At 44.1% G+C, this 10,000-nt stretch overlaps 2 protein-coding genes across 2 annotated transcripts in view; both read right to left on the bottom strand.

The window, feature by feature from the left end:
* The window catches only part of LOC125029727 (DBH-like monooxygenase protein 1), a 17,876-nt gene extending 14,096 nt beyond the window's left edge, over positions 1-3,780 (bottom strand). Inside the window, exons 1-2 of the mRNA XM_047619817.1 lie at positions 3,680-3,780; positions 2,233-2,336 (exon numbers count right to left, since the gene is read on the bottom strand). Coding sequence (XP_047475773.1) covers positions 2,233-2,336; positions 3,680-3,691 — 116 coding nt within the window. The 5' untranslated portion in view covers positions 3,692-3,780. The remainder of the gene's footprint in view (positions 1-2,232; positions 2,337-3,679) is intronic.
* Positions 3,781-6,136: 2,356 nt separating this feature from the next.
* Positions 6,137-10,000, bottom strand: part of LOC125029944 — a 9,988-nt gene continuing 6,124 nt past the window's right edge. The window contains exons 3-7 of the mRNA XM_047620134.1: positions 9,990-10,000; positions 9,440-9,565; positions 7,798-7,868; positions 6,956-6,989; positions 6,137-6,163 (exon numbers count right to left, since the gene is read on the bottom strand). The exon at positions 9,990-10,000 is cut by the window's right edge and continues 238 nt beyond it. Of these exons, the coding sequence (XP_047476090.1) occupies positions 6,137-6,163; positions 6,956-6,989; positions 7,798-7,868; positions 9,440-9,565; positions 9,990-10,000 (269 nt within the window). The remainder of the gene's footprint in view (positions 6,164-6,955; positions 6,990-7,797; positions 7,869-9,439; positions 9,566-9,989) is intronic.

The following is a 10,000-nucleotide window of genomic DNA, read 5'->3' as shown; positions in this document are numbered from 1 at the left end:
TCTCTCTCTCGAACCTCGTCGGTGTTCTCTTTTCTCTCTCTCTCTCCCTCGACCCTCCCCCCCCCCCCTGCTCTCTCTCTCCCTCTCTCTCACAGTCACTCTAATCTCCTCATCTCTGCGTCTCTCATCACTCACGCACGCACACCTTTCGTTCTCTCACTCTCATCTCAAGCAGGGTCTCCTCACGTCAAAACTCATCCTCGTACCCTCTCTCTCTATCTCTCTCTCTCTCTCCCGCTAAAATAGGATCTCCTCACTTCTCTCATCGCCGTCTCTCACATCTCGACTCCTATCACCTTCCAGGGATTTCTCTACGTCATATCCTCTTCCTCTCTCTCTCTCCTCATCATCACACTACACACCTTTTCGTTCTCTCCACTCTCTCTCTCTCACATCTCGATCTCGCGCTATCTCTGATAGCATCATCTTCTTCATCTCCACCTCTCGTTCCTCCGTCTCTCTTCTATCTCTCTCAACAATCTCTCGACACTCCTCTCTCTCTTTCGCGAAAATCTCCAACGATACTCCCAAATCTCCGAACCAAGCTCTTCTCTCACAAGTTCTCTCGCATCGGTCTCTCCAATTCAGATCATCCTCATCCTCTCTCCTCTCTCACCACCACGCTTCTCTCTCTCGTCACCTCTCGTACTCTCTCCCTCTCCTCTCATCTCTCTCTCTCTCTCTCACCCGTACTCTCAATCCCCCCCCCTTGCTCTCATCAACTCGCCAGCCACCCTCCAATCTCTCTCTCTCCGCTCTCTCTATCTCAATCTTCACATCCTCCCATACTCATCTCTCCTCCCATCGTCATCTCTCTCATCTCTCTTCTCTCACTCTCACCTCTCGTTCTCTCTCTCTCACCTCTCGCTCACTTCTCTCAATCACTCAAACAGTCACATCGTCCACAACTCCCTCACTCCCTCTCAATATCCTCGCTCGTCCCTCCCCTCTCTTCTTCTCTCCTCATGCTCGACCTCCCCCCTCACTTCTCATCTCGCTCCTCAGTTCCTCAAGCCCGCTGTCCCTTCATCCTCTCTCTCACTCTCCACCCGTTCTCTCTCTCCTCACCTCTCGTTCTCTCTCTCTCTCTCTCCTTTTCATCTATCTTTCTCTCATCTCTCACTCTCCTCTCCATCTCTCCATATCTCTGCTCTCTCCTCTCTCCTCCGCGAAGTGTCTTCTCATTTCCTCGGATACGCATCTCTCAACCACATCTCTTCTCTCTCTCTCACTCTCTCTCTCCTCATCTCCAACTCTCACCTCTCTCTCCTCTCTCCGTCAACACCCTCCTCTCTCTCTCAACTCGTCACTCGCTCCCTCTCATAATCTCGATCTTCTCCTCTCTTCTCTCCTCCCTCCACTGTCTCCTCCTTCTCTCATCTCTCGATCGTCCTTGTCTCTCTCTCTCATCCTCTCGCCTCTCCTCTCACTCCCCTCTCTCCATCGTCCCTCTCTCATACTCTCACATTCCTCGTTCTCCACAACATCTCACCCTCTCTCTCCTCTGTCTCTCTCTTTCCTGCGTTCCCCCCTTTTCTCTTTCTCTCCTCTCTCCTCTCTCCTCTCTCCTGAATCCTCTCTCCGCCTCTCAATCGTCTCATCTGACCTCTCTAACCGACCAGTCCAATCTCAGAAATCTCGTCCTCTCGACACCTCCTCCTCATCCTCTTCCTCTTCCAATCGTCCAACAATCTCTCTCTCTTCTCCAACCTCTCTCTCTCTCCTCCTAGCTGCCTCTTTCTCTCTCTCCAACTCTCTTTTTTCCTCACACACACTATCTCTCCCTCTCTCTCACCTCACTCTCCCTCACACACACACTCTACCTCAAACACCACTCCTCAATCTCCTCACACAAAAATACTCTCGCCCACACAACACACACTCTCCCTCACACACACACTCTCCCTCACACACACTCTCCCTCACGACCAACGTCTACCAACCTCACTAAACAAAAGTAAGAAAGTAAACACACACACCCTCCCCACACACAACTCCTGAAGTCTGAAAACAGGGTTTCCCTCACACACACCTCTCCCACACACACACACAAGAGACACCCTCTCACGAGAAAACTGGAACCAAAACTGACACACTCTCCCTCTCACACACTCTCCCTCACACACACACACTCTACCTCACACACACTCTCCCTCACTCCCTTACCTATTAGACCTTGGGATCCGCCACTGAAATCAGCAACAAACATTAACGAACGACAAACAGACTAACCTCACTACCAATGGCCCAGTTGATGAGGAATTTTTCGCAGAAGTTGAAATCAGGCGGCATGTTGGGTGTGTAGCACTCATACCCCTCATGGCCAACGTATCTCTCTGGGGGAAGATAAGCATAGATGGTGTGACACTGTATTATGTACAGTATATGATATAGTGTATCCTGAATGTGTACACTTAAATGACGAGCGAGGCAAACGGTAAGTCCCTTTACGTGTGTGTAAAACAGATGTTCGGGAAAAAATAAGCATGATAAAACTCCGTGAGGAAAAGTCAGTGTGGCAGAATTTATGGGATTGTTAAAAATACATCAACAGGTGTTTTATTTACCTATGTAAAAGATAAATAACAATTCAGCTTTACTTTATAAATCAAAAGGATAGTGTTCTTTCATAAAATCTGTTTTGGATTTTAAAAAAGTATCTGCAAATACATATGTACGTACCTAGAATACCCAATACTTAGTTCTAATTAGATAAGGACATATAAGGGCTTATAAGGACCTCTCTCTCTCGACTCGCTCTCGTGAAAAAATCTCTCGTCTCATGTCCGCATCAATCCGCAAGCCACTCCCATCTCCCTGTCTCTACCACTCCATCCTTCTCACTCACTCTCTCTCGTCTGCCTCTCTCGTCTCGATCTCTCACATCCCTCCCTTCATCAATCAAATCGTCAAACTCTCAAACCCTCCATCACTCAACTCTCAATCTCATCTCTCTCCATCACTCTCTTCTCTCTCTACGTCCTCCCATCCATCTCTCATCTCCTCTCTCTCTCCAAACTCTCTCTCCCCTCGTCTCGTTCTCTCCCTCTCCCTATCACCTTTCCCCATTCCCACCACACTACCCACCTTTTTTTCCCTGTTTCCTCTCGTTCCTTCTCGATCATCCTCACCCCTCCCTCATCACCCCCCACTCTCTCTTTCCACTTCACTCTTCCTCTCCTCCTCCTCCTATCCTCCTTTTTTCACCTTATATATTATCATTAATCCATTTAATCTCCGCTTATCTCCCATCCCCTAGAATCATCATCCCCCCCAGCCCCGCTCCCCTTCCTATCCCCCCCCCCCTCCTAATCCCCCTCTCCCATCCCCCCCCCCTCCTCCATTCTCCTCTCCACCCCTCCCCCTCAAACCTTCACAACCCTACACACCCTACACCCTCACCTCAACCCTCACCTTCACAACCACCTCCCCCCTCCCACTTCACACAAACAATGCGCCCTCCCCCTCACTCCCCCCTTCACCCTCACCTCAACCCCTCCCCCTCACCCTCACTCCCACCCTAACCTTTCCCACTCCCCATCACCTCCTAACCCAACTCCTCCCTCACCCTCACACCTCACCTTATTCACACACCAACCCCTCCCCCCCTCACCCTCGCCTCAACACCCTCAACACCCTCAAACCCATCCTCCCTCACCATAATTAACCCTCTCCTTACCATAGACCTCATGCTGCCTCCTCCCGTCAGGCACGCTGCACTCAAAACCCAACGTGTGGTGCAAGTGAGCGCGCGAGTTCTCTCCGTATATCATGCTAAACTGTTGAGTGGGAAAAAAAAGGACGTTAGATTAGGCATTAGGGATGATGCTTGTTTATTACACTTCTCGTTATGTGTTCCTTGATCTGTTTATCAAGGAATACTCAGTCGTTATTATTGTTATTGATATTATTCTACTAATAACATTCATTTAATACTGATATTATTATTATTATCATTAATGTTATTATCATTATCATGTACATTAGGTTTAGATTATCATTATCATTATTATTACATTATCATTCTTAATTATCATTAATGTTATTGTTATTATCATTATCATTGATCGATTATATTATTAATTATATTTTTATCCATTTTTATTAACATTTGAAAATGTTAATTTATCATTATCATTATTATTATAAATTAATCTTTATCATTACTATAATCATTAATGTTAATATCAATTAGCATTATATCATGCTTATTATTCTCATCATTATCAATTAAACATATTTTATTCTTCTCTTCATTATATCATCGTCATCAATATCATCATCATCATCATCCTCACCATTATCATCATCCCCATCCCCCTCACCATCATTCCAATCACTATCATAATTACCCCCCAAATACACTCACTTCAATGTTCGTCACTCCTCTCCTTCCCTCCTCTCACACCTCCCCCCCCCACACGCTCCCCCCTCAACCAATACACCTCACCCACTCTCACCGACGGGCCTCAACTCCGTATTAATGGAGCTTCATCTTCACTTTGGCCCCTTCCTCGATGTGGGCAACCAGTAGAAAGTGTGTCAATGCCATTGGGGACTGCCACTCTCTGGCTGATTTCCCATGTCTGTATATCAGGTGTTGGCTCTCTGTGATGGAAGGGCAGTAGAACCAAGGCGAACCTAGGGGAAAAGGAAATCATTATCTTTATTATCTTTTTAGATTATTATCCTTATTATTGTTATTTTCATTATCATTATTACTATTATTATTACTATCATTATTATTACTACTATTATTATTATCATTACCATTATCTTTATCCTTATTATTATTATCATTATCATGATTATTATTATTATTATTATCGTTATTATCATTATCATTATCGTGGTCATTATTATTATTATCTTCGTTATTATCATTATCATTATCATTTTTATAGTCACCATTATTATTATGATTATTATAATCATTATTATTATTATCATTATTGTTATTACTATCATTGTTATTATTATTATCATTATTGTTATTACTATCATTGTTATTATTATTATCACTATTATTATTATTATTATTATTATTATTATTATTATTATTATTATTATTATCATCATTATTATTATTATCATTATTATTATCATTATTATTAGCTTTCGCATTATTAATATCATTATCATTATTAATATCATTATCATTATCATAATTATGATCATTATCATTATTATCACCGTTATTATCATCATTATTATCATTTTTATTGGCATTATTATTATTATTATAATTATCATTATTATTATTATAATTGTCTTGTTATTATTATTATTATTATTATTATTATTATTATTATTATCATTATTATTGCTAGTAGTAGTAGTAGTAGTAGTATCATCATTATTATAATTATCATTGTTAGTGTTGTTGTAATTATCATTATCGTCATTATCACTGTTGTCTCTATTATTATCGTCTTTATCAATATAACCAGCGGTATTTTCATCCCATTAATATTCACATCGGATTCTTCGATATTACGTGTTATATCACTCACTACAGCTGCCCAACTCCGATATGTCACAACATTACAAACGTATGAACTCTATATTCTCACCTGTTACCCCTGCGAGGTCCATGATAATATATGTCACCATCTTCAGGCGGGTCTTCACTGTCATACGCGTATATAAAACGCACAGTCTCGTTCTGGAGCGAAAAAAATATTGTTTTGTGTCGCTTATTTCAGCTAATATTGTTGTTGTTTTTTTATGACGCGGGTGATTGTTTCATATAACGTAAGTATGGGATTATGTAATGTTTGCTGTGAAAAGAGTCGTGATGATAAAATACGCATGTTATGATATTTTTTAACGTGTTGTAATTCTTCGTGTTATAGAAGGGATTATATTATAATTATGATCCCTATGATATAGATGAAGTATTTCAAAGGCATGTGGTATTCAGAATACCTTCGTATGACCGATCGCTTGGTATCGTTAGATTCGTCTTAGCCTCTGGATATACCCAAATAAGTAGGGCATTTGCCGCAGACCCCCCCCCCACCCCACCCCACCCAAACCTCACATTCTTGACCCCAATAGCAGGCGAGGGCATGAAATATACCCAAGAAATTACGGGGTAGACTATGAATAATATACACAGAATAAAAAATTACCCCTAAAGTGTCCACACTAATGCCACACTCTTCATAGGAGCAATTGAAAGACACAGAAATCCCTGACACCTCCACCTCGATTCTGAGTATGCTCTATGATCTTTCATACCGTACATATGTGTGTTCTTTGTTGTCCGGGACGGGATGTGAACTAATATGTTACCAATCTCCTATGTATTTTATCTATTCTCTCGCGTCTCTTCTCCCCTCCTATCTCTCTCACCCTCCCTGCCTCTTCTCCTCGTCATTACTCCCTCCTCAACGACAAACTCCAATCACATCTGCAGAGTCCTCCTCCAATCTCCTCTCTAATCACAACATCTCCTCCCCTGGAAGGTCTTCATCTCTGTCGCCACAACACTAACCTCACCCGTCAAATCAACATTCTCTCTCTCATCATCTCACTCTCTCGTTCCCCAGTCGCATCGTCATCTCTCGATCCCTCCACTCCTTCTCACTCCTCTCACTCCTCCCCTAAGCTCAGTCTACTCTTCTCTCTCACCTCTCTATCTATCTATCTATCTAGCTCCTCTCATCTAGAATCTCCCTCTCCTCTCCTAGCTATCAGGGTGCTAAAAAATTGTAGACATAGGGGTTGCCGAGGCATAATTTCTATATATTTGTGTAGTAGAGACTGATAATGATCCATTAATGCCAATGTCGTCGTGATCGGTCACTCTAAATTATTTACTAAATGTATTCACGAGTAACCGAAATATCAAGTTTAGTTTTGTTTCCCAGGGGGGGGGGGGGGGGGGGGGGGGGGGGGGGGGGGGGGGGGGGGGTGGGGGGAGGGGGGGGGGGTTAAGGTATTTTTTTACGTTTTCTATGACCATCTCTTTGGAGAAGGCATAACTATGATATGTTTAAAATTGGACATGAATTATATCATATTCTTTAGTTGATATTTGATATCTTATTTTTGTTCTATGATAAAATTTTGCGAAATAATAACATCCATATTAAATCAAAAGAAATATCCTTGAGAAACATTATTCAACTCTTTTGCATTAAAACACACGAATTTAAAATAAATAAACTTCATAACAAAAATTATCCTAAATTATTCCGCTGAGAAAAAAGGCAAACGAGAGAAAAATTCAAAACTACATGATCCAAAAAACCAAACAAAAAAAAAATCAGAAGTTGTTCGGCAAAAACTGGTTTAACCTCGTTTTCTTCTAATGATTATTCTAGTTCATCACCAGTTTTTATCATCATCTACTCTTTCCTTCCGTCCGCCTCTTCCCACTTTCACTCTCTTCTCTTTCTTCCGTTACTTACCCATCAAACACAAAAACAAAAAACACACACAAACAAACCACACAACACACACAAAAACACACACTAACACAAAAACACACACACACACACACACACACACACCAAAAAAAAAAAAAATACACACAAACACACAGACAAACACACACACAAAAAACATACACACAGACAAACACACTCTCACACACACACACACACAAACACAAACACACACAAAAACACACACATACACTTTTAAAAATCATAAAACACACACACACAAAAAAAATCTACTTACTACCGCCGTCAGAAACAGACGAAAATCCGGCCCATGCACAGGTTTTAATACCCTGGCCTGACCCACGACGGTCGGTGGGTGCCATATCTCACGAAAAATTCTCACGCGCCACCCCACAGGCTTCCCAACAGGTGGTCGTCCAGGACAGGGACGCGGTTGCCAATCCCGTGACGGTCCTGTGGGCGGGCGTAGGGGGGAGAAGGAGAGGAGAGGGAAGGAGGGAAAGAGGAGGGGAAAGAAGAGGGGGGGGGGTAAGAGAGAGAGAGAAAAGAGAGAAGAGGAAGAGTGAGAGAGAGAGAGAGAGCCAGAGAGAAGAGAGAAAGAGAGAGAGAGAGAAGTGAGAGGGGGAGTCGGATAGGATTACACAGAGTGAGTGAGGGAGAGAGAAATGAGAGAGAGAGAGGAGAAACAGAAGAGAAGAGGAGAGGTAAAGAGAGAGGAGAGACCAGACAGAGATAGAGAGCAGAGTAGGAGAGGAGAGAGAAAGGAGGAGAGAGAGTATGAGAGATAGGAGGAGAAGGAGAGAGGAGAGAGAGAGAGAGGAACTGAAAGCTGGGCACCGGGCGCCCGGCGCATTGCGCGGTACTGAAGGATCGGGCCAGCGCGCGCGAGTCGCAAAGATGCCGCGCGCGGCTGCTCTCTGCGGTCGCCGCGCGTCCGCGCGCGCTCGCGGCGCGTAGTCGCGAGCGCTCGTATCTCGCTGCTCTCCATGCGCCCTCGCCCTCTCCCCGGCGCTCTATGCGCTCTGCGCGCGCTCTCGTCGGCGCACGCGCCCTCGCGATCGAACTGTGCGCCTCTCCCGCCCTCACTCACGCAATCACGCACGCTCCGCTCGTCGCTGCGCCCTCTCGCACGCATCCCCTCCTCTCTCCCTCACACCACGCACTCTCTCACTCACTCGGTCTCTGGCGCGCCCTCCACTATCTCCTCACGTCTCTCTCACTCCAACTCTTTCGTCCTCCCCTCACTCACTCACTCTCGCTCACGGCGCGCTCCCATAACCAACCCTCAAATCTACCATCTCTGCGCCACCACATATTCCAAAGTGACTACTCCCCACGACCCCCACTGAAACCTCCCATCTCTGGCCGGCTCTCGAATGTCCACCGAGCCCGTGAAAGGCCTCTTCAGCCCTGCCCAACGAAAGGACCGCCAATGTACGAAGCACCACCACAGCAGGCGACGTCACAACCAGCCCCCAAAGTGCAAGCCTCGCGATAGTGGTGTAGTCAGCTTAGCTAGAGTCTGAAAGCTAGTCCGAGGTGTCTCCGAGCTTATTAAGACACAAAACCCAGCAACCTTGCCTTGGCACCATAGCCGGATGTATAGTTTATAGTGTTATAAGCATGAAAGGAAATGGAAGTGTGGTTATAGTGATGATACAGTGTATGTGGATTGTCGCTTTTTCTGGTCAATTATGTGTACTTGTTAACTTGTTTCTTCATTTGTATCTTTGTCGTTTCTCCTTGCTCAATCTTATTATCATATTCGCGAAGACCATCATTGAGTAAATTACAGTTATCATTGACAATGTTATTATTATTTCATTATCATCATTACAATTCTAATAAGTATTAACAATGCAATGTTACTACCATCATCACTATTATAGCCATTATTATCTTCACTATCACTATTATTGCAAGTATTTTCATCTTTATCTCGTAACATCATCATCATTCTCAGTATTTACTTCTATCATGACGCCCACAATCATTTATCATCAAAAATGGAGATTGCAACTCACCTGTGCAAACGCCTCCCCATCTTTCACCCACGCGATGAGGATATCCGAGCCCCTCATTCCTCCTGACGAGGAGAACCCGAATCCAAGCCAGCCCATGGTCCTGGCGTGGATTTCGAACGTCACCTCCTGTGGATATTGGGGCGTGAGGGAGGGGGCGTCAGGGTCTAGGAGTGGCGTGGGTGTGAGTAATGTCAGTGTATGTGTGTGTGTGTGGGTGGTATATGTTTTTTTTTTTTTTTCGTTGTAAAGGGAGGTACATTTTATAACAAGGCTACTTTAGGTTGCTTTCTTTCGGCTGAATGAAGAGTTACCCTATCATCCTTAATATCCAATCTTCTTATTGATATAGACATGAGTATAGCTATATACGTAAACTTTCAAGGACAACCGAAGACGAGCAAACACAAACACGCACACAGACACACACACACACACGCACGCAGACGCACACATACACTACCTCCCACCACACAAACACACACACAAAACCTTCCCCCCCCCTCCGCTCCCGTCCTATCCCCCTCCCTACCTAAACCCCCTCCCCACCCACCTCCTTCTGCA

The sequence above is a fragment of the Penaeus chinensis genome, chromosome 10 (genome assembly GCF_019202785.1).
Source record: "Penaeus chinensis breed Huanghai No. 1 chromosome 10, ASM1920278v2, whole genome shotgun sequence".
Lineage (NCBI taxonomy): Eukaryota > Metazoa > Arthropoda > Malacostraca > Decapoda > Penaeidae > Penaeus > Penaeus chinensis.
This window is presented reverse-complemented; position numbering and strand designations above follow the sequence as displayed.